At 41.8% G+C, this 26,232-nt stretch overlaps 1 protein-coding gene across 1 annotated transcript; it reads right to left on the reverse strand.

The window, feature by feature from the left end:
- Window positions 1–380: 380 nt before the first annotated feature.
- On the reverse strand, window positions 381–26,232 carry smad6b (SMAD family member 6b). Its single transcript, XM_041795686.1, has 4 exons — window positions 24,661–26,232; window positions 21,961–22,017; window positions 20,854–20,931; window positions 381–1,276 (listed from the first exon to the last, which is right to left on the reverse strand). The coding sequence occupies exons 1-4, from the start codon at window positions 25,457–25,459 to the stop codon at window positions 735–737; spliced, it is 1,476 nt and encodes a 491-aa protein (XP_041651620.1). The 5' UTR covers window positions 25,460–26,232; the 3' UTR covers window positions 381–734.

Here is a 26,232-nt window from a genome sequence, read left to right on the forward strand (position 1 = left end):
TTTAATTGACATCTCTTTGCAAAAATCTGTTTTCACTTTGACATCAAAGAGCTTTTTTGTAAAATGTTTGTGTCAAAAAAGTTGAATTATATTGATCATGATTGATTTATAAAATCAGTAAAGGGGTAAAACATCCAAGGGGTTGAATACATTTTTAAAGGCACTGTATGAGTAAAACATAGTGGCCTACTAAGATATGTAAAGGTGAATCTTTTAGGAAAGTTGCAGCATGCTTGTTTACGTTCTGGGATGTCCTAAAGAAATCAATAAACTTTAAAAGATCCCATGAAAATTAATCAGAGAGAAAGAGAGAGAGAGAAGGACTGAATGTAAACAAAGAGCTAATGATACAGACCAAACAGGGAGAGTTATTATGCGAATACTTTATTATCAATGTGTGAATGGTGTTAGCTTTTTGTCTGGAATATTAATAGTATATGAAAACTATACACCAAATCCAGACTCATTCTAATTTTGCTGTATAATTTCTCAGGTTGGTATTGAAAGATTCTTTATCTTTATATATATTTATATATATATATAATATATATAAGCCAAAGTGCATTTTCCGTTTTTTTCCTCTTGTCCATACACACATTGCACCATACATAAATAATTACATTGTAAAAATGACTCCGTATTTACAAGTATAATATATATTTCATATAATATATAAAACTTTATATTAAATCTAGGTAGATGATATTTGGGATAGTTTGTGGGGTCCGTCTGTGTTATCTGTGGTTGTTGAGAAGGATTTCCAGCCAGCATGGGCAGGAGGTGATGAACTGTCTGGAGTAACAGGGACCCCACCCCTTAGCAAAGCTGATTCGCACACTGTTGGGGTCATAGGGTCCGTCTAGGAAGTCAGGGTCTGTGGCGTGCCTCAGCAGACACGATCGATCATAGTCAAACACCTTTATGGAGAAGCCCGGCATCACCTTTCGCACCACTAAAGTTCTGCTGTTGGGCACATCCAGAGTAGGGGAGTTCACAAAAATAGGGTGCTCGCTGCGGTTGTACGCCCAAACGCCATCCGGCTCTTTGCTGAGGAGGATGCCGTAGCCGATTTTGCCTCGTGTGCGCTGAACGGTGCTGCTGCGGTGTTCCAGGTTGAGCTGGCCCAGGCAGAAGCCCGTGCCCTGAGGTAGATCATAGAAGATGCTGACAGAGTGCTCGTACACTGTGTAGAGGCGTCCCACACGTGTGCGGTGCTCCCAGTATGCCACGTTACACCAGTGGCTCTGCTTAGGGGCGTCAGGTGACATACTGGCATCTAGAGGGGACAGAGACAGAATAACAGTCATTAAACACAACATAAACAAAAGCAAACAGGCCTTGTAAAAAGAAGTTTGAAGGGATTAACTATCTGTTTTTATTCTTCACAGCAGATGGCCACACTATAAATACTAAAGGGGGCACTTTATTGAAATCTAAGCCTTGTCTAAACACAATAGCATTCACATCCGTCCAAAACACACACACAACACAGGATACTATACATATCCAGAGGGTGGAGATTGTAAAACTGAAAAACTGAAGTGTCCTCTTCTGCCTCAAGAGGGCACTGTAATGATAAAACACTGACTGCCCAGCACTGAGGCTCACACAGGCACTTTCTAAAAAGATATTCATAATAAGGATAAACTAATGATCATTTTAAGGGTTTTCCATTTAAATCAGAGAGAAAGTTCTGTATTACTGTGCTAAAGATGCATTAAATATCTACTTTGGTTTTGTGTTTCCTGTCTGTGCACACTGAAATAAACACTGGTTTATACCAAAGCACTGTTTTCCTTTTTACAGTGGAACAAAGTTGGCATCCTGTCCCTAACATCTCTGTCCAGTAAATCAGCTTGTTAATTCAGTTTTCATGGCTGCAGTCTGTGAACTCTTTGCAGTGACAGGCCTCAGCACTCCAACATGAGTTACTGCTCCCTGGGTACACTTCTATCTTCAACACACGGAAAAGACACACAACACTGCTGACTTCTTTCAGAGGCTGCTTCAGTCCACGCTGCTCAGAGCTTTCAGTCCATGCTGCTCAGAGCTGTTGTATGTTTCTACCGCTCATAAACTCTGTGGTATGAGTAGAGGAGGGAGGCTGCTGGAGTCCCATGATCTCACATCCCAGTCTTTACCCTCTACTGCAGAATCAGGGCTCCTCTTTCCTCTCCTCCCTCGTCTTCCTCACATTCCACGAGAGTGGGGGTGACAGGAGAGGGCCAGGCAGGGGGTCCCCTTCCCCCTCCCCCCAGCTCTTCCCCTGCTGTGGGCCCAGGGACGGCATTCAGCTCCCTGACAACTTAGCACAAGCCCGTGACCCGCTGACCCCCCAGCCTTCATGCTATCAGCTCCCATTAACTCACACACAGAGTGATGCCATTATTTTGCTTCAGAGAGTCTATTGGCACAGAGGATTTAAAGCCTGGGCCTGTGGCCCCATTCTTTTCAGTCTCTCTGCTCACAGGGCTTAATGACCGCCCGCCCCATTAACAAACGCCTTTAAGGTGGAGCATCGCCGGTCCACACAGCAACAAAATGCCTAGCTCACCTCCCACCCAACTAAACCTTTTTGCTGAGTGACCCACACTAGTAAAGTTTATACAAAGATTAGCAAAAACGTTCAGCAGACTTGCAGAGACAAAACGCCTGCTGACTGTGGAGGAGGGGAAAAGAGTGAGTGAGTGGGGATGTGCAGGGGAGGGGGGAGCTGCAGACAGGCTCTCTGTGTGTTTGCGCACACACTGATGGCTGAAATGACCCCCTCTCTTCAGGGGCCCCAACATGCATGTGCCATTAGTGAATTCCACACTCCAGCTCCTCCACTCTGAGCTCAGCTTTTACTTCAGCGCGGCTCAGCCACACAAAGAACTCAGCCCCAACTTGTTTATGGCCCGCTATTGTCTCAAATCAATTGGAGCCCACACATCAGGGTAAACTCACTTTGAAACTGTGCGCGCACAAAGGACCAAATTGCTACAGTCTCCGCCTTTTTTGATGGGGTGAATAAAGCAAAAACAATTTGGTCAGCAGTGTCTACTTTTCACACGTAGCCTGGAATGAAGGTAGCCAGCAAGACTAGGAAGACCAGGAAGAGGAATGAGCGGGACAAAGGTTAGAAATGTATCAAATGCTAAGCCTGCGCCTGGAGGAAGACAATGAGCGCACCACGAGCCAGGCCTTTTCCTGTTGCTCTGTTGTGTGCAGCGTCTACGTGTGCCTGTGCGCACATGTGTCTGCTTGGAAGGGAGAAAAATCAGCCAGCATGTTTGTGTTTTTGTCCTGAATGTGTGTGTTTTGGCTAGGTGGGGGAGCTGAGGTGAGGGCTCTGAGAGAGCCACTCATTAGGATCTCTTTAACACAGTTGAGCTATCACCAATCGGCAGACTGTTTAGACAACATCACCACAGCAACTATGGCCTCCACTCAGGGGTAAGAGCTGCCTAGGTCTCATTTTTCTCAAAACACTCATTTATAAAGAGCCTTTTTCTTCAGAAATGTTTTGGAATTTGTGACGATACATTGCAGGTTTATATAAAAGATTATGAAGTCAGGTTTAACGTCACTATATTACTTAAAACTCCAACAGATCAATGCCAGACCAATGCTGAGCCCAGATCTTGAAGTCAGACCTGAGGTGGTGAAGTGAGGGCGTGTGTCTTCCTCCCCTTTGACCACACCACAGACACCTACGTCACTTCGACTCCATGTTGGGCCTTAAGAGGGTCTATTTGAGGGTGGAGCCACGACAGGCTGGGAGCAATTACTGGTGCTCTGCATCCATTTAACCCTGCCACCTTTTAACAGCTCCGTTTACCCATTAGAATAGTAGCGCATGTTATTATTGTTATTCTATTCTCAAAAGCCTCTCCTCTTAGTGTCAGTCTCAGAGTCATTGGACGTAGCCACAGAAAGGCCGCTGTGCTTCCTGATCCGTCACGGGTGATGATCGTAACTCATGAAGCGGTTTATCATCTCTGATTTCTTACATAAGACATTCAAAGTCCTATTCTTAAAAAGTGGTGATGCAAGGATCTGTGTAACCACTTTTGGTCTACAGATTTTCCAAGGCCACACACAGGATAAACAATCTGGATTCAACATTCCTTTAGCAGCAAGAAATACAACACTCAATCACAAGGCTCCTGTAATTTTTATAGAATCGAAATTCTCCAGAAACCTCTGTATTTGCGCTCTACAAGTCTGACAACAGTTGCACAGCAAACAAGGATATTATAGAATAGTTCTGCAGCAGCACATAGCATTTGGTGTGCAGAGCTTGATTTCAACAACAAGGCGTGAGCTCCATTGAAACCTTGTGAAAATGTTGACATTTCTGTTTCCCTGTGGCCCATCTGATTGGAGGAATCAGAGTATTAAAGCAGGACATCAGATCTGAAAACAAACAGACTTTTATCAGTTCACTGGAGTCAGAAAGCAAACAGGGACACAACTGTCAATAAAAAGTATTAAAACATATCTGGTGCAAGACATATTACTCCACCTTAACTATTATTTTGTATAACATAATCAGGGATGTTGAAGGTTTTGAATCCTTTGCACAAGTAGGTTTGTCACAATACTAGAAATCAAACATCAAACCCCTCATTGATAACTATATTGAAACCTCTGCAACCCAAAACAGAAGTCCTCTGCACCTAAAATTGTGCATTTTCTAAATGTTGTATCAATAACAAAAAAATGCCAGCAAACTCCCACAGACTCTAAAAAGCACAAAAGTAAGCAAAGTTTTGTTATTAAAATCAATAACTTACTTAAAATAGACAGTGCTTGCTCTCTGTCCATGTGGGTAGTGGAAGCTTTGTGTAAAAATATTACTGACGATCTTTGTCTTTTTTTTTAGTTTAAGTACTTTTTCATTCTGCCAATCATTATAAGACAGACATTCCATAATTTAAAAGATTTGCAAAAGTATACATTTGACAACCCTATACTCACTTCATTCAACAAAAACACAATATTTTAAGGATGCAAAATAATGTATTTTGTTCTAACCCTATATCAAATATAATATTTCCAAACTCATTTTAACTGAGACTAATGTAGACACATTTTATACTGTTAAGAACACCAAGTGTCTACTGTGCAAGGAGGGGAGCTGAGAGCAGATTTAGGCCTTCATTTTTAATATTTTGGTTTTAATATATGTTGTTAATGTGACAAAGAAAAATTGGGTGATGAAAAAATAAAGCAAAATTGACAAACTAGCGCTAGCTCTGTCTACAAGAAGGGAGCAAAACAAGTAAACAGGAAGTGATGCCTTACGCTTGCTGTGTCAGTGGCACCCAAGCCTTGTTTGGCTAGTACTTGTGTGACATCTTGCCAGTCTGACAGTGTTGTGAGCAAGAATATGATACAACAACTCAAAGCATTCCCATAGTAACAAACTTCTCTAGTCATTAATTTTATCAGTGATATGTAAAATAAAACTTTGATAAAGATTATCCATTGACCCCTAAGACAACAGAACTCTGGTGAAGTATAAACATCGGTGAATATGAAAGTGCAAAATATTGTACATTTTTCCTCATGTATAGTATAAGAACAGGTATAATTTTTGGTTAGAATGAAGATAAGATGAAGAAGCTTTAGTTACAGTCAGAGGCAGAAGAAACAACATATGCTGATTATAATTATAGCCATTCAATATTTTTCTTCTGTTACCAAAGAACCTACCATTAAACTGAATGACTGTGTTAAACAAAACTTGTCTGAGCCTTTTCCACAGGTTTACATATGGAAAAAAAGCTGTTATGAGTTCCATGCACTTGAGGGCAATCTGGATAATTACAACTAAGTACACAAAAATGGGGGCTTGAGAGTTTCAATGGCAATCCTTGATGATCATCCTGTAATGCTTTTAAAGACAGCATGAAAGGAGGAGGGGAGGGAGACGAGCAGAAAAGAGCTGCCCCGGGGTAAACACAGCTCCACAGCCTTGGAGTGAGATGAATGGGAGGCCGAGTGTCAGGGACAGGCAGACAAACAACAGCTTCCCCTCCGTGCTAACATCTCCCCACCAAGCTCTGAGGCCACCTCCATTATACTTCATCTCTCCTAATCCAGAGCGCTGAGCAAAGCTGAACTCATTCCTTCAAAACTTTGCTGAGGAGGGGAAAAAAAGGAAAACACTGTTGCCAGTCCCTTTAAGCAGTACAGTCGAAGGGAGGAGGGCAGAAAGGAGAGGAGGGGGAGCAGTGGTCTCTCATCCTGTGCCAAGGATTAGATTCCCCTTCAGCTATTAGACTCTACCAATGAACTGATAGGCTTCAGGGCTGGTGGTGGGGATGGGGTATGAGGAGGAAGAGTGTGCTTTTGTGAGATGTGGTTGTATGTGTAAAACTTTAGGAAAACTATCTTTTATTTGTGCATTCCTGCACTCACAGAAATATTTAGGCCTAATTCTTAAGATTTATGTATTTCAATTGTATAAATTTCCATCCATTTTCATTTCCATTCCACATACTGAATTTCCCTTCGGGGATAAATAAAGTTCTTGTATTGTATTGTATTGTATCCATTTGAATTACTTAGATTTAACATAAATCTAATGTGATCTAGAGTGACAAATATGCAGCACATAAAGTTTATTGGCCTGTTTTTGTTAAATCTAAGTAATTCAAATGGATGGAAATTTTATATGCAATTGAAATACATAAATCTTAGGAATATTTCTGTGAGTGTGTGTTCCCACTCACTGGTTTATAAGAAGAAACTTTCTTTTACAGCTAAGACAAAATAGAAGTAAGTCCTGTTCAGCTTAGCACGGCTTTAGTTCTGTAGACAATGGTTCCTGAGTATAACCCCTGAGCAGGCCACATTTAGGCTGGCGTCTGGGCTATCGCTGCCATCAAAGTCGGCTTTATCAGACAGACATGCTAACTGGAGCTGCTCTTATATGTCTATGGATTTTCTCCCTGAGGTCCGGCCTTTCCCTGCAGAGAGAGAGGGAGAGATAAAGAAAGAAAGATAATAAAGAGAGGGAGGGAGAAAAACGCTGTGGGACCTGGAAAGAAACTGAATCCAGTCACCAAGCCAGCCTGGTCACAACGGGAATGCTTTACATTGTCATCCACTTCCTCTCCACTTTCCCTTCGTTTCTGTTTCAGGACAACCCCATGAGGGAAGAGAAGTGCTGAAGCCTTGATAGCAGATAACTAACAGAATCCATAAATTAAATCAATAAACAACAGAGGGTGTAAAAAGAACAGGAAGCAAAGGAGGCTAATATAGAGGAGCCGTCTGGGCGCATGAGTAAGAGAGAGCCGGTTTGAGGGAGAAGTCTCTTTTTTTCCTCTGTTTTTCTTCAGGGGAAGAGAATGTGCTGCTCATTTCCTCTAAGTTTCCTCCATGGCTCTGCAATGTGTCAGAGACACGGAGCACAAGTGATGGTTGTGATGCAAGCGAGGCCTACGAGAGTCCTTCAGGGCATGTAAAAAAAGCTCTGTGAAAACTGTAGGGTATGTTTGTAAATGTCAAATGTGCAGGCGACGTTCAGGAGCAGCAAAGTCTGAGAGAGCGTCCAAAAAGTCAAACACTCAGCGAACATCCTGCTGGGTGGCTGTGGCCTTTCACCTCCTCATACAACCTATCTGTTTGTGTGTGTGAGTGTGAGTGTGATTGTTTGTGAGCGCCAGTGTGTTAAAGGGAGGTACGAGCCAAGAAGGCTGGAACGTTTGAGTAGAGGAGACCCTGCACATTCCTGAACTCCCCCCTCCTCCCCTCACTGTGCCTCTGAATTTCCTACTCTGGTTAAGACTGTGGGGGGTGGGGGTGCAGCCCGAAGGTTGCTCTCTTTCTTGTCTCTTAAGAGCTTTTTTGGGTGTGATATTCTCTCAGTCAGAAATTAGACATCACTGGAGAAATGAAACATATGCTATATTTTTGCTTGATTAATAAAAGCCAGACCGTTCACAGAGGAAGTAAACCAACCTTAGCTGGCCTATATCCTCAAACTATTTCAAAGATTGATTTCTAGGGGTGTGATGAGACACTCAGCTTAAAAGACAAGACAAGATTTTATAGATTTTTTTTAAAAAGAAAACTTCCCTAACATAACATATGACATCAAAAAGTGTAATATTTGTAATTTAAAATCATAAAATGCAAAACAACATAGGCTCATTTTGAAATGTTTCATAAGTGATCATCTTGTAATTGAAGTCTGCTTGGATATTGTTGGTGTCTAAACTCAAACTGAACATTCAAACAGCACTTCAACTCTTCACTATGTATTCATTGCTGCAATTCCAGTAATACTAATGCATGCAGTTAGATCAACCTAAACTGTCTTTTTAGATGGATAGTGCTTTTAGAAATCTGAGGACAGTGAAACAGAAGCTGTATCATTTGATTAATCAGAGATATGAACTTAAAAGTGTTGTTCTTTTAGCAAACACAGAACTGTGTAACATTTTACATTTGGCTAAAGCTGGGCATACCCTGTGCAATTTTCAGCCATTGCAGAGATTTTTGAGAGATTTTGAGTTGCACAGCTCTCCAGGAAGTCAGTTCAACCTTCAGCCTGATCATGCAGCCTTTGTCGTGCAGTGTCTGGGTGGACAACCATGGCCCAATCAGCTACTCCTGACTGGTCAGATGATTTTCCGGTTTTATAATTTGGTCACAGACCTGCACACATTCAAACGGTGAACTGAATCACTAACTTTGGGACATTTTCTGCCCTTTGATGTCCCTTCCTAATAATACAGGAAACAATAGAGCAGGAAATAGGCCTACCTGTGGACCTTCAGATGACACAGAGGATTTTTTATTATTTAGCTGCTAATTGCGATGTTGTGTCTGTGAGAGACAGATGGTGGTTTTGGTAACTGTAGCTTTTTCAAGTGTAAAAATGAGACTTTATGACTTCAACCTCTCTGTTTGAGGCTTTTCAAAGGAGACTGCATTGACATTTGTTATAACATCACTTGTACAGTGTGAGCATTCAGGTCATGCATGAAATGTGCATGATGGTCATGTGTTGTAAACAAGGCAGTCACAATGTGTGAGCTGACCCCACAACTCTTATAGGTCGTTTGCAATCACGTGATCCCAAATTTCCTTTGGGGGTCAGAAAGTGGGAGGCAGCCATTAGGAATTAATGGGAACAAGGAAAGAATACTTTATAGTTATAAATCAGCCTCTTCACTGCAATTATCATCAGAAAATTTCTACATACACTGAATATGATCCCTACACTTTACAAAAAGTGACTTTTACCACAGTTTAACAGATTAACCTGGCATGGAGGTGATCGATATCACAAATACTCAGTCTTGCAGACCTCCAAGCATCTAGCATGGTCTAGTTAGATGAGGAGAGACAAGAGTCTAGATGAGTCTTGTGCTGAGATAAGAGGCTAGCTGAGCCCCTTTACCATAAAAGAACCTAATTTTATCACAAACATGCTTTTAATTAAAACAGCGATGTATTATCAACGGAATAAAATTTTTGGGGTAAGAGGCAGAGTAAAGATGCAAGATCAGAGCTTAATGTGCTAAACAGGGGCAAATCTACTGAACCAAGCCTCTTTGTGGAAATGGACCATACATAAGTGTTGTGTGATAATGCTTGTCCAGGAATTAGATGGAAGCTTTTTTGATTCTTTTTTGTAACTTATTTCACTGCTTTAGTGACACAAAAGTAGCTTAAGAATCAAGGATGTTTATTTGTTTGCACTCTGAATGCTTGGCATAGTCATAAACAGCTGACATGGACTTTCTGATTTCTGGAACCACACTACTTGCCCTCCAAGGGGTGTTCTCCATTGTGACATCATCCTCAAAGAATCTATAGTCGGCTCGAAATGGGACAATGTCTGCCCACCTTAAGTTTACAGCTGCAATTTACAGCAGGCTGCATCTTGATCCTCATAAGTTTCAAAATGTTTTTATATGCAGCCACCAGCTGATTGGCTACATGGATGATAAAGACAGAAATAGTGAGACTACACAGAGAAAAGCCAAAGTACCAAAGTAAGAAATACTAACACTTAATGAGATGTGCCTGTGTGAAAATCCACAAAACCATTTCATTTTTACAGTGGATCTCCATATCACAGACATGCACAGTGTATTTTTTGCACTGAGACTCTGCACAGGGATTTAGCAGCAGTACATTTGATGACATATTTTCTATTAATCCCTCAACTCTCCATCTAGTACAGGTGATCCAAAAAAATCTTGTATGAGCTACGTGTCTTCACTTGCAGCAACAAAAATTAGTGGTGTGGTGGTGGTGGTGGGAGGGAATATTCCATGGTATTTTGCACTTCAACATCAGACTCAATGAGAAATCTTGGGATGTTTCATCTTGTGAGATCTCATGAGATCTTGTCACATCACTGTTGGTTTCAAATGAACAATGAAAAGGAACTCTCGTTACATTATTGTGCTTTACAAGACTCTGACTAATTTAAGGTGAAAGGTAGGTATTTGGTTTCCAGCAGGCAGGGAGGTAGGCTGGCTATGATGGACACAGTTGCCGTTCAAACAATGGTTTCCTATTGATCAGCCCAGTGGATCAGAGTTTGTGAAGGGAATGTGTTCTGTCAGGATAATGTGGCACCAGAGTTTCTGTTTCAATCACAACACTTGCTGCGCTGTAACCCACACTGCTCCACCGCGGGCATCCAGACACCAGCTCCCCCAAACAAAGACGACTCCCCCTCTGCACATACACATATCCCACAAGTTAGCCCGTTCACAACAAGTGAGACAATCATTAAAAATGCAGGAGTGAACATTTCCAATAATTCACAAACTCCTTCCCCTGTCAACATCTGCAAAAAATCTTGAAGCTAAAGGGAATGGCAGGATTTCATTAAGTAAATTATGTGCTGGCAGTCACAGAGAGGGGAAGAGGGGGAAGCTACAGCCAGACCTCTAATCTAAACCGTACCCTGAAATGAAACAGCCTGCCTGCACATACTGAGCCACACAGCCAAGACCTTCGAAATAAAAGATACACACATTACAAAAGTAGCCTGTTTATGACTTGTAATAATGACTACTTGCAAAAACTTAATCCCAGAGTACAATTTGCCTTGTCAGGTTATGCTTTACGTAGAACCTGAGGATACACATACTCGTACATGCTTGGGGATGAAAATACCCTGACAAGAAGAGTGAGTTAAGCCCCTGTAAAGGAGACAGTATCTGACATGTTTTGCTGCACGATCACTCAAAATAAAAGGTTCTCTCTTAGATTTAAAAGGAATCATGTTTCAGGATCAAGATCAAAGGCTCTGAACATCTGTCTGATATATGTCTATCATGCTTGGCTCCATGTTCGGACAAGGAAGAAGAATGAAGATGCAGATCAAGCACAAGATAAGGGAACAGAGACATAGAGAGAATTAAGTCCCTGTCTCTTAGCCTGCACATGTAAAGTAGAGAAAATTTAAGATGACCTTGATACATTCAGGGTTTACTCTTCAAACATCAACCACAAGCTCCTGTCCTTTCCCTCAGGCAGTAAAAGGCTTGTGTAGAGATGTCGAATAACATGGGCCCCAACAGTTAATCCGCACACAGCATTCTGGAGGCTCAAAGAATGCGCTGGCTATTCTGAGTTTTAAAAATACTGACAGCCATAGGTTCAGGCACAACTGTCAATGCTCCTCTGGGGAGGAAGGGGGAAAAAAATCATAAATCTATTTTTGCCAGCAATCAGACCACAGGGCTAAATCATAGCTGGCTATGGTTGGTGTCTGGATTTATAATTGTGGGTAAAATGGTCAGAAAAATAAAAACAGCATCCACAACTGGCACCACCTTCCCCAGTGCTTGCCAGGCATTGCAAGGCTAGCACATTTACAGTGGCCAGCTCAAACGGAGCATTGTTCCCCCTCTCAGCCTTGAGAGGAGGCTCACTAAAACACTAAACTAACAGTTGGACATTCCTTACATTTTTAATGGCATTGCACGCTCTTTATTTGTTGCTCTAACCCTCTGCCCTAAGCTGAATGAATGGAGCCATTGGTGCAGCCCTGCGGTGTGAAGGAAGAGAATATGGTAACAGCGGCCCTCCCTGAGCACACGACAAGATTAGCTCACTACTTTGTTTGCTAAGGTAGAATATGGGGCAAAAAATTATAGCTTATGCACACCTCCTGTTATTTCTACACTTATTATCTGTGTGCTGAGGTCCAAAATGAAACACAGTCCACCCTATACTGGCCAAGCAGAGTATGCTCTGTAAATTCAAATGACAAGCACAGCACTGTGAGCTTCAGACTCATAGTAGTGTGTGAGGCTTTAGATTTATCTTTATGTGAGCCCTTCAGATGTTAGTCAAACACCCGGCAGCACTGGCACCACACTGGCTTGCCAAGCAGACACAGATAAATACTAACCTCAGCAGGCCAGTTTCTGTTGACATGTAAAGGTTTTCAGGGCCTCTCCAAGGGCTGCTTTAGATTAGCATGGCTTTCACTCTTTACAGAGAGGTCATATTACCTCACCACGTCTAGGGCCTGTGCTCCAAGTACAGAGTGAGAAACAACTCAAAACAAGCAAATTCAGTGTAAGAAAACTAAAGACGTCAGCACAAAGTCAACAGCATAGACATCACCGTTGCTGAGATATGATAGAAACCTACACTCAATATCTTAGCACATGCTCTTTACTAGAGGTGTATCAGAACTTGTATTTGTCCTGAACTCTAAGAGTTTGGGGGTCACTGTTTGGTGCAAGATTAATGTGTCTAAATGGAAAAAAGCAAATCACACATGACAGTGTTCACCCACCAATCTAGTTGACAGTTACACTTGTAACTTGTAACAACTAACTAAGAAGAAGAAACAGTAAAACACACGAAGAAGAATAGTTAGCTTTAGTAGTAAGAGTGAAAGAGCTACAAGTCCAGCTAGCTCTGTATCCTTCTCCTCAACTCCCTTGTGCGGTCTTCAAATAGGCCCTGGATTACAAAGCAGAGAGGGCTGAAGACATCACCAATGCTAGCATATTCAAACACAATACACAAATATGTAGGAACAGAAAGCAACAAGTGTGTTTTTTAGTGCTCTGCTCAAGACCAGTTTCAACATCCCATCCGGTGTTGACCAAAGCTAGACTGGGGTTGTTCACCAACATGCGGTCCTGATTTTGCACGAGTAACCACTGCTTTACTAACAACTATGTAATGGCATACTTCATAAATCATAGATATGATGCATTGCTCTAGAATACATGCACTTTTATACAAAGTTGTGTTTATTTTCATTTCTGTGTTGCTTGTGATTGCATCTCTATTTTTGTTTTCCCTCTTTTTTGTTTAAAGTTCAACACACCAAAGGTTATACTAACTCTAACAAGTAGTTCTACAAAAATCCAAAACTGGAACAAACTGTAAGCTGTACTGTCACTTGAAAGTATTAAATCAGGAAAACCTGAATTATAAATCTGGTACTTCTTGTTGCTTTTATCCTGATGAACAGAATCCATACTAAACCTAGAACCCAAAACTCAGATATGAACTGTACTGTGACTTCTATGAACTGTTAAACCCATACTCTAAACCATGGATCAGATCTGATCTCTAGATTTAAAGAAAACTCATGGCCCATGACAATGACAATGATATCTGATTCAGCAGTTACGCAATAAATGATCAATGTAAAAACAAACAATAAACACAAGGGATACTTCAACATTTTGGCAAATTCGCCCATTGCCATAATCCCTATAGTCTTACTAATAGGTTTGTTACCTTTAGTTGTCAGTGCAAGCTATTTTTAGATTGGCAGTGCCGAGTTAGGAGCTTGACTGCCAACGCAATGGATTCTTATGGTATCCCAGCTTTCTCTCATCAAACTCATCAAATACACAATGTAACAACTTCAAAACACTCTCATGGACAACTTGTGACCTGATCATTCACCACGCTATGAAATAATTATGGAACATTACAAGAAAGAGCAATAGGGATTATGGCAATGGGTGAATTTGCCAAAATGTTGAAGTATCCCTTTAAGATACCTGTTTTACTAAAGGATATAAAATGCCCCTAAAACTGTCAGTTGCAAGGTTAATGTACAGTAGTGTGCAGAACTTTTAGGCATGTTTTGGCCAAAAATTGAGGCTGAAGGGGTAGATGTGATGAGCTAGCTGCCTGATGGCACTATTTGGTGGAAAGAAGGTTTGACACAACCCTGGTTGTGCTCTGGATGTCTTTGCATATTACAAGTGGCATGGTAAAATAATTTGTTGAAAAAAATAACAAAGTCCACACCTCTAGGGCGGAATAATCTGGGGGTGTGGCGAGTAAGGATTGCGATGAGCCCCTGGTCGTGCTTTGGATGTCCTAAGAGCTGACAACCGCCAGCAGTTTCCAGGTGTGAAAAAGGTCTGGGCAAGGAAGATGCTGAAGAGCCTGACCTTGGCTGCCCAGCAACAGACATGTGTCGACCTTGGCTCTGCCCTCCAACCCCAGCTCTGGTCTTGGCACTTGGGCCCTGTGATGAATCCTTAGTGGCCTACATGCCTAAAACTAATGAACATGACTTTATTCATTAACATCTGTTTGATGTCAGTATCACCTCGTGTCATAAAAAGCATAAATATAGAGTATTGATATTGTATCACACAAGTTAGGACAACAAAATATATATTCTTATATCCATTTTTTTTGTTGCCCCTATTGCCTATTACCACACTGCTTTTCAACAGATGTGGAACAAAACCCATTAGTATTGGAACTACATGAAACATGCACAAAACCAAACACGTCATATTGACAAATCTGTAAATTCTGGTTGACTTTGTGGAGGATCTGCAGTGTTATGAACTCTGAGAGAAGAATTTCAAAGTGGACACACCGAGGTTTAACAATGCTGAGAAAGGGAAAATGAAAAATGGCCTTATCGCTCTTATCAATGGCTCTTTTTCTGTGTATGTGTTACGTAAGAGGAAACGGAAGCCAGCCTCCCAGGACAGGAACGGATACTTGAGACGAGGACTGTGGGTACAGGCCCTAAACCACTACACAGAGAATAGAGCACAAGACCCTTCAGGATGTATGGCTACAACCCTCAGTCCCCCAGCTTAAAATGAACTCTGCAAACTGGACATGACAAACGGGATGAGGAGAGCCCCCTTACGTCCCCTGAGATGCTGGCCTTCTCTTTAACATTCCTCAGTCTCCCCCCGCTGTCAAAGGGGCAATTCACCGCCCTGCATTGCTACAAAACCCAGGCAGCTTTTTAAAACAGGATGTTTGTCTGAGGCCTCCTTCCCCTCAAATAAACAATCCGCAAAACCTGATTTCGGGAGGCAGGGTGGAAGCACTCGAGTCACATTATTTCCACATCCCGTATCCTGGAGCATTGGGGCTCCTGAGGGAGTGTGGGCGGCCAGGCGCTGGGAAGGCTCAGGGCTGTGGTGGAAACCTGAGGCCATGTGCCAGGCTGCAGAGGGAGATGAGCCCGAGATGCATCACTCTGGGGTCTGAGGGACCGTGTGAGGGGGATCATGCATGGCTAAAGTGCTGATGCAGTTGTCACTCCATCGGACCATCACTCTCTCACAACAGGATAACTAGTAGTCAGCATGGCAAGACATACTGAAGACTGATATTTGCACTTCTTGGATAATTAGTGCAACATCAGACATTTGATAGAAATGAGATGGTTCTATTAGCTTCATTTAATCATCTAGCTGTGAATTTGAATGGGCTAAATAATACATTATCACTCAGCATCACTATGCATGTTTTCTTTAGCTTTACATTTTGATTTTATAGCTACTATATTATTCTATTTAAGTTTCTTTAAAGTAGGAGCACTATTGTTTTATATCTTTTAACTTATAAAACAGTTCAGAGAAAAATAAGAGGGAAAAATCTTCAGATAAATTCAGCTGATTGGCTTTTTAATCAGTTCCTAACAGAGCTATAATTAGGGTCCTATAATTTCCGCGTAAATGGAATGGTGGAATTGGGCAATAAAAACAGAATTTACAATTTAATGTGGAAAGAGGATGAATTTTACTGAAATGCTGTGTGTTTTTAGAAAGAGGAACGTATATCCAGTAATATGTTCCGGGGGGTCACTAAAGCAGGGCACAACTTGTGCCTCACTTCACAAACACTCACCCCACCCCCTTCTACACAATAATGCATGTCAAAGCAGCAATACAAATCACCAGTAAACATCAGAAAGCTCAACACGGGGCAGTACAGAAAACTCATCCGTGCTTCGAGTTATTTTACCTTACCACAGAGAGTCATGGAGAGAGAGTTGTGTCTGTGCATGAGGCTGACAGCTGAAGTCAGAACTTGAGGACCTACTCACCTTCAAACTCGAGTCAGACAGACTTGAGATTTTATAAAGTCTCGTAGTCTAAATGAAGTTACCTTCGAGTATCAGTTAGTTTAATAATTTCTCCGGTAGATACTGTAGTTCCCTTTGGTTGCTTAATGAGCTAATAAGTGTCTGCATTAACGTACCGGTTCGATATGAGACAGATGGACAGACAGCAAGGATGGAGGGAGATGATAAGATAACTGTTTCAGGAGTAGAACAATGCAGCATTAAAGTGCATGTACTGTTACATATTGAAAGAGTAAAGAAAAGTTTAGGTAACAGGTTTACTTTTAACCATTTAACTTTTATGTTACTTTCTTATTAAGTCACTATCACTCTGTGTTTGAGAGAACAGAAGGATTTCTTCATTTCTATTACAGACATCAGTTAAGACACAGTGTGATTATACATCTGGATGTCTTCAAATGTTGCAAATATCTGGCTGTTACACTGGTTATATCTATTTTATATCAGGGTTATCCAAATAATGGCTCCTGGGCCAATTGTGGCCCTTTTTCAAAAAATTTAAGGTTATTTCTATTTAATTACTGAACATTTTATTAATTTACATAAACAAGACAGACTTTTTTATGGTAAAATTAGTGGAAAGGCAAAAAATGGAATTCCAAACAATTAAAATGGAAAAAACAGAATTAGGAAAAAAATAAAATGGATTTCATAGGGCCCTATATAATCGCATACCTTCAACAAGTCAGTGTGCCGCCTGGTCTACTTTAATCAAGAGGAAGCATCTCCTCCAGGCCCTGATTAGACTGTCTAATAATTCCACTTATGTCAACTGCCTCCAACACAGACAGAAGGTCTGATTTGATGCTAAGTGCTGCACTGTCACCAGAACTGGCTATGCAGTTTCATTTGCTTGACTCCTGCATGTGAATGGTGGTTCTGGATTTAGTATGTCTTAAAGAAAAACCAAGGCCTTTCCCATCCATCAATTCACTGTCTTGTTCTTACTGGAAGAATTGGTTAGTACCAGAGTGAACCTTACACTGCATTTGCTCAGTTACAGCAAAAAATGATAACACAATTATCAGACAAATCAACATCAAATGCAATTATTGACCTCTTGCATTCAGAACACTTTAAAGAACAAGAAATGAATGAAAATAAATTTTAAAATATAAATATTCATATAACAATGGTTATGACTGAACAGAAACAAATTAACCATGTTTTAAAGTATTGGTGATGTATCGTTGTTGCAAAAATACAAAAACAAGCACTGAAACATTTACCAGACATGAGTAAAACATGCTGATGGCATGCAGCCCAATCATGAATATCTTTTTTTATGATCGTTTTAAGCCAAAATAGTAATTGATATTGAAAACCGGTTAGTTGTCCAGCACTACCTTACCATCTGTTGACATTTGCAGAGATGGTGCTGGCTTTTCCTCCAGAGACAGGCGGGCAGATGGAAGAGAATGCTACTTTTTGGAAACTACCTGCTCATGCCTTCTTCACTCTCTGTTATCTAACTTCAGTCTTTCTTCTCCTCTTGTCCAACTTTCCTACACTCTTAGGAAGGTGGACAAAAAAAAGAGGAAAATGGAAAGAAAACATCAGTGCCTTGGGTCACTCTGCATGTCCTGCAGTCACCTGACCCAGCAAATCTGAGGGAACCCCTCCATTCACATCACTGATCTCACCTCACACCAACATGAGCGTGTACACAGTGTTATGCTGACAAATTCCACTGGGTTGATTAAGGACACAACCTCTGAAGACTGAAGAATGTAGGCAGACTGGAGTCATGACGGTTTAAAGTGAGCACAGAGGGAGGGCCTGCATCATATGTTAATCAATACCCACACACTCTGAAAAAAACACCGTATCATCATTGACTGGAATCCTTCAACAGCAATGCATAAACATCTTGGCATAGCTCCTTACACTGAAAGCCAGAGGCGTGTTATAATGAAGAAGTGACAAACATAAAGAGCCCCTGATGTCAGAGACAATGTGACTGATATAATAAAGTCAACGTGTAGGGGGAAAACACCCCCTCAAACAGTCATAAAGGAAGCAATGAGATCTGCTTCAAAGGGCTTCACTCTGATGTCCACACGACAAGGCCCAGGCACTGAGGAAACAGGTGTGAGGGCAGACTGGGAGGGTAGCACCAGCAAAGACACATTCCCTCACACATGCAGCACTGAGGTATACTGTGTATGCACATACTCGAAAGCTTGGCCGTATCATGACGTAAACAGACATAATTAGAGTGCCTGAGGGAGTCGTTTTTCTCCTTCATAAAAAATAAAGCCTGTGAATGGTACAAAGTCTATGACTAAATGTTAAAGTATTACACTAAAACATTATTACAAGAAGGTGCACTGTCAAAGTTTTCCAAGGGCCAGCATGTTTAACATCATCATGAAACAGAATGCAAATAAAGAATAAAGAATTGCCACATAGACACCATTTCTGAGGACATACAACATAATCTAAGATTAGAAAATCTGAAAAATATGTTTGGAATTCCTTACAAAGGATTCAAAGTTTGAACTGATGTGGTTAAACAAGTTTATCCTCTGATTGTTTTCAACTATTGTGTGATGGAGAAGAATACTCTGAGGGTATTTCTGTAGCCCTGGGCTGCAAACTGTAGGTGATTATTTGACTACACTCCACCCATTCAGTAAGTGCCCCCAAGACTTGCTTTTAAGAGGTTTACTTGTTCCTGTGTGAGGGGTGGAGTCTGGATCCCTTACAACTCCAGTTACACTCATACAGACACCCTCTCTACCCCGAGCTGCAGGGGGATTCACAGGGAAAGTCATCTCCAGGTCAGCAGCACATTCAACACAAGCTAACTTGGCAGTGTGCAGTACAAGACTGTATGTTAAAGCAGAACTTAGCAGGCTTTAAATTGAGACCTTTAGGTTATTGGTCTTATGATGGTACATGCTGTACATCCTTCCAGATGAACTCTTTAGTAAGTTAAACCAAATGCAACATGATCAGAGACAAACTGGCGACACAGATGAGCTCACAACACTGAAAACTACCACCCTGTAGGGCACTGGTCACCCTCTCTTTCAAGTCCAAGTGGCCAAGTGTGTCAAAGCCAATACAGACTGATTCAGCCCAGCCTGTGAAGCAGCAACACAAAGTTGGAAGAAACTAAAGCCTTGCATGTCTAGATCCTCCCTCCTCACCACAGTCTCTGAGGAATTGTGGTGCGCGCTTTGACAAGCCCCTCATTTGTTGACTCAGGGAGTGTCGTCGGGCCGTGCTGAGGTGGTGACAGCATGTGTACTGGGGAGAAGGGGGCCTAAGCTGCCTGAAAACTTCACTGCCAGGTAGTCATGTCAACTGCTCAGTGTCCAGGCCTCCGAGCCATGGCAGACCCCTGAACAGGAAATGCTGTTCCTTGTGAGCCCAAAAATGAGGGCTGTGACTCCTCGTCCACTTGATACTGTTCATGCTAGTTACTACGGAGGGGGAGGCATGCTTCCTTGGAGCCATGAGAAAGGAGTGTTTCATTTCAAATCAGAGGACAGGACTGTTTTTACTTGCTTCCTTTGGTGTGGCCCCATTCACACGAGCGACTCAATTTCCCTGAGCCCGCCCCTCCCCGCAGCCCGCTAACAGCCAGGCCAGATAGAGTTGTATGTGCAAGTGACTGTGCACATGCATGTGCACAACTATGTGTGCTCGTGTGTGTGTTTCTGAGTGAGCTTGGATCTTATTACAGTTTGATCCCACTCAAATATTTCTGAAAGAAAAACAGAGGAGGGGAGGCCGGCTCTGAAGCCAACACACACGCCCCGCTGAACCTCTGCACCGCTCACAATGAAACCTTTATCTTCAAACCCACTCTCTGTTATTACCCTTAATGAGACTGAATAAAGTAAGGCATCGAAATGTAATGACCTTTTTAAGTTTGCATAGTCACCCAGATGTACTTCGCAGCCATGCAGGGTACAGCAATGAACTGTTTCTAAGACTAGAAAATATGGACAATACAACAATGCGTCTAATACAAACAAGAGTCTTTACTCCATCAGCATTGTAGGCAATAAACACGCTTCTACTAATTCTCTTTTTTTGATGATATTTGGAGAGAAAGTAAAGCCTAAAAGCATCAAAACAAAGCTCCTCCTTGATCATATTCTGTAGTAATACAGTCACTGTTTACTCAGGTTGGTTAATGTGTTACTGTACCAGCTCTGCAACTTCAAACAGCGGCTCACGAATGTATGCTAGTCACAAAAGAAAACAACTTCTTATTTATCTTAAAAATGCCATTAAGTTGTCAAAACACACTCAATACACACTTCTGCTACAGACAACATTATATATTATGTCAGCAAACACAAATCAACAAAAACTACAGACAACAAAATGTGCAGAGCAAGAGAAATGCCTGAGAAGTTCTATGAGAAACTCACATTATCATCTGATAAAATAGTCTTAATAGTCTTAATAAGGGAGAGAAATCTCTTCTATTAATCTCTTATTTGGAGGCTGACAGACAGTTGGAGAAACACACCCACCTGAGAATTCCCCTGGTGTGATGTTTGGTGAGCTGGCTGCCTCAGTTTCAGTGTAAGACAATGTGGAGTCTGACAGATCTGCGGGGAACAAAACAGAAATGAGCTCCAACTTCAGATGTGTGCTGCTTTTACCTTTCAGTAATCACCAGAGATCATTAAGAGACTCAATGCGTGACCTCTACATTTCAACACATAAACACTGGAGCTATCTCATTTCATATTCAATATGATTAACACTGCATGAGGATAGCATTGTGGATAAGCGGGTACCAGAGTTCAAGCACACTTCATCTTACCCACACTGACTCTGCTTGGTGTATTGATATTGTGCCACATACTGACCTAGGGCTTAATTTAAAGTTAAAGTAGCACTTTGCCTAAATACAGCCATTAGAAATCTCCATGTTACTCTGATCATTTTTCTCCATGTTAAAATGGATCCTAAAAGAAAGACAGTGTAATTAAAAGGCTCTTAAACAGTGTCCCTCAATTGGTTGGTTGGTCGGGACCCACAAGTGGGCCCCTTCCAGAGGGTCATGAAATGTTGCCAAGAGAAAGTCTATGTACAGGCACCCAAGGTTGATATACAGCGAATTAATATGGCTATTCTTTTAGAGTAGATTTCAGTATTTGTCTCAAGATTTCTACTGTTTCTTGCTGTTTTTCCAAAATTAAGAAGAAATCCCTCGAGTAATTATCAAATTTCAACCAAATATCTGGGGAAAATTGAGTAAAAGTGATGTTTGCATGTATGTCCTTCTGTAATGATTTGCTTTTAAAACATGTTTTGTCTTTGTTCAGTCATGTTTTTCCATTTGGGGTCCAAACTAAATGTTTCATTAAATAAACTTGAGAGGTTTGAATTTTTTTCAGAATGTGGGTCACGAATTCTCTTGAAGAGGTGATGGTGGGTCCTGATGTCTGACCAGAAACACTGCTCTAAAAGAGGGGGAAGTTAGAATCTATCAAGTAACAACAGCTTCACAACTGCCTGGGTATGGGCCATAATATAGAATATCAAATGTACCACTTTTCAGATAAACATCAGAAGATGTGGATGAGACAGGAAGCATAATTATGGGTGTCATGTGTGAGTTTGTCACTTACCCAGTGGCTTGTGTTCTTCATTGGGGGAAAGCCTTGAATAAGGAGGTGGGGGTGACTCTGTAACACAAAACAATAATGTCAATAACCTTTAAAAGAATATAATACTCTTTTTAATGTTCCCTGCTGTGAGCACAGTAAACTACAGAGTCAGATCTGTGATTTTTTTAAGAAAACAACTGAATGTTTACAGGTCTAAAGGCCTTGCTGTAGTGGTTAAGAACTACTGTGCTCTTTTATTTTGGTGACCCTATCACTTCTAAAGATCAGTTTCTACATTTTATATCACAGCCATTCAATGGTAAACAACACATGACTGAACAATATGTTGTTTAAAGCTATAGTCATGAGTTTTTACTGACAGCAAGAAGAAACATGCCAATACAAGACACTTTTACGTCATCAAAAAAGCTACTGAATTCCCATCAGTTTAGACTACATCCTCACTACAACAGCTCTGTGTCTGCAGAGCTAAATTAAATCATTCTGTTGAAAATCCCATAAAAAAGCTAATAAAGCCGACTCAAAACTGTACATTTGTTTCTGTTAGGAATTAACTGAAGCTCATGTTGTTGCACCTACTGCAGAGATGGAAAACAACTTAAAGTAATGCACTTAAATTATCCCAAGAAAATCGCTTATTTTGAATGGCTAGCGTCACAATGCTTGATTTTCTCATTAAAGAGCAAAAGCAAAGGAAATATCTTGCACAAGAAGGCAAAGCACAAAGGAAAGAAAAGTTTGTGAGCACACTGTGACCTCGCCTACAGGGAGAAGGAGAGAGCATAATAGCAGCGGGTCCTTTAAGAGTGGCGGCAGTAATTGCTGGGATCTGAACTCAGTCACTCAGATACACAGTTAGTCAGTCTGGCGCCAGTAGTATGCAAACTGTATATTATCACCACTCCTTCACCTAAATAGCATGAGGAGACCTCTTTAGGACAAAAGGGCTTTTAAAGCGCAACTTGAAACTGATCTTATTCAAAAAATTGAATACTGGGCAAAAGAAAAAGAAAAAGTTTGTGTCTACTGCAATCAGAGCTTTTTGCAACATATGAAGGACTGTTTTATTCTTGATGTAAAACACTACAAAAGGAGTCTCCATTCAGATAAACCTAAAATGAGAGTATGTTAACTGATCTACAGTTCAAATCAGTTTATTTTAGAAGGTTTTAAGCTTTTCTTCTATTAATTAAAATGTTTATTTTCCCAATAAAATCTTTTTTATAATCATGTAATTCCACATTTCTTCAGTCCCCAACTGCAAACATTGCAGTAAAACCAGACAAAGATAGAGGTCTTGATTCAAAGTCCCCCTTCTTGAATAGCATGAAAGAAATACCAGCACTATCGGGCCACGCATGAGCGCATGTGAGCTATGTCTACTACAGGCCTTAGTCTCAATATGGGGTATGTGCCCCTCTGCCTCTTCTTACAGTCCATCCTGCTAGTTTTATTGGAAAGAAACTCACAAAGCATAACCTGATATCCACTTCAGATGGGAGTACTTGATTCTAAAAAGATGTAAAATGCACTAACACTGTGGTTAAGCACTTATGAGCAGCTCTATATATTCTGTGTTTGCGGGCCATGGAGGCCAAGTCAACATCAGTTTCTTACATTTGCATTCTGATATTGTTGGACTTCTGACTTTAAATTTCTTGTCACAGCCAGCTGGACCTAGTAAACATTGATGTTATGGAAAAACCGCCTCCTGTGCCAGAGAGACAGAAATACTGACGATTGCATCTTCACACATGATACCACGCCTTGTCATCGGGTCAGTGGGGTCGAGTGGCCCACAGATAAAGGTTTGCCAAATCACAAGCCTGACCCCCTGCCAAATCTCAATCTGTGTAGTGTAGGTCAGAGAGGTTCTGCCATAGATAGCTAATTGATTTTGGAAATAAAGCTCAATCCTCTACCACAATGATAACTGAAGTGACCCATGGCACCAGGGCCAGACCTCTGACTTTAAATTCATACACACAGGAGACATTGTTGATGGGTCTGCAAAACTGACAACAACTCCAAGAAAGGATTCCATGCTTTATCGACCTGAAAGCACTGATTCTGATCATGTATTGCATGTGTATGTTAATTAGTCTGAAACTTGAGGTTGTCTTGAGTTATACTAACAGGCTGTCTTTGCAAGGCCAAGATTTAACATCCTGTGTGGGATGCTCTGTTTTTGCACTAACTTATCCAATACAATGTTCTAGTCAGCTAAAATCTAAAAGTGACATATAGTTGAACAGTTACAATGTTTTCATGTAATTTGATATTTCCAAAATATAAACTGCAGAATCAAGGCTGCATCAGGTTAACACCATACTGGCAGAAAAAGGAGCTACTTTCTCACAACTCAGGATATGTTTATCATTGTTCAGCTTCCCACAAGGATGACTTTGGTAATAATTAACAATTTAATCCAAAGGCCAGGCTATCCACACCTCTGTGTTTTGAAGCAAGTAAGTAAAAAAGAAGAATAAACAGACAAAATGCAGGGTGATATGAAGATTTACCAAGTATATTACCAGGGCATTCACACGTTTAAAATGTCCAGAGGTAAAAAAATTGTGGGCATAAGACATACAGATGCCTTATTGTTGAGTGTTAAAGGACTGCCTGCTGACTTAGCCTCAAAGGTAGGCCTGTAAGGTGCTACATAGAGACAGTGTCTGTGTAGTGCAGTGGTCTTACCTGGCCCACAGAGCCGGCTGTAATGGTAGGGGTTGCAGCATACTGTTGGACTGTCCAGGGCCCCAAAGCTCTTACACTCACAGAGCGGTTTGAGCTGGGCATGGTGCTGGAGGTCTGACCAGCGGTACAATTTACACACAAGCAGCTGTGGGGAGGCCACATGGCCGCCCAACCTCAACTCTGTCCGGGAAATCATAACACAGTCGCTGGGCATCCCTCCTCTGGACTCCACCGCCTCCAGTAAGGTATCCAGCGCCCTTTCCTTTAGCTTTTTTAAAAGAGAGTATGTGGCAGACTTCAGTTCTTGCTCCAACACCGTCCGTGGCATCGCCTCTGGAGCCTCGGGAGATCCACAGTCCCGCGGACCGAGGCCCCTCAGCACCAAGTGACACGACCCCGGATCCCTGGTACCCTGAGCCGTGTCTGGAGCCCTGAGCTCGGAGTGGTCCCGGTCTTTGAATAAACAGCATGTCACAGTCCTGCACTCTCCGTCCTGAATGGAGCGGGGGCTCCCCTGTTCCTGCACGCAGCCCGCGCCCCCATCTCGGTCCGATGTGACCCCCAAGCCGCTGCTCTCCGCGGGGCTCCGGCTGCACACACCCCCTGTGTCCCCTACCACAGACCCGCTAGGGGTCATCGGTCTGAACTCTGTTTTGGGAATTTTCTCTGGGTTGTTTCCGAACAGATCGTCCTTACAGCCCTCACTAGTTTTGCCATTTCCATCTTCCCCCTCGGTATCTGGGATCAAACGGCTTCTCCAGAGTCGCCGCACAAGACCTGAGCGTTTCGTCCTGAACATACGACAACTTGAAAATCTATTAGAGGGTTTTATTTTGTACGGATATCCGAATATTACAGATGCTTCTACGGTCGTTGCAAAACATTAATGTCTGTGAAATGCCGTGCAATGCATGCACAGCCAACTGACGAGCATTGGTGGCAAAACCGCAACATTAGACTGAGGGCTTTAGAGTTGCTTCTACAACTACAACGAGCAATAAATGCACTGCAGCATTCCGACCAAAATGCATCAATTTAGCCGATAAACAACCTTTGAACTGACTTTTGCCCAGGATTCTACGGCGTTGTTTATATAGTTTACAAACCGGCAAAAAGAGTAGAATATATACTGGCGTAAAATAAAATACTGAGTAACATAATCCAGAGCCAGCAGCCTCCAACCCGAGACGACAACTCGCAGCCTGAACCAGCTTGGGACTTTTAACAAGCTCAAATCCACCTTCTACACCGGCACGCAGAGCATGAGGTACGATTTAATCCCAAGAAAATGCACTGGAAGTCAGGATCCTTGTCGTCTTCTCGAGAGGTCAGAGCACTTCTCTCCTTTCTTTACAATCCCAGCGAAATATCCGTGCGAAGCGAGCAGAAATGAGGCTACATGAGGAGGATCAATCCAGGGCTGAATCGCGCTTCTCCTTCTCTACTCACATCTAAACCAAACTGCAGCCCCGATGTCTTTCTTTCTCCGTTTCTCTCTCTTTTCTTTCCCCCCCTCTTCCTCACACATACACATACACACACGCACACACGGGGCCCCCGAGGAGAGCGGTG

This window comes from Cheilinus undulatus, linkage group 9 (assembly GCF_018320785.1).
Source record: "Cheilinus undulatus linkage group 9, ASM1832078v1, whole genome shotgun sequence".
In the NCBI taxonomy this organism is placed as follows: Eukaryota; Metazoa; Chordata; class Actinopteri; order Labriformes; family Labridae; genus Cheilinus; species Cheilinus undulatus.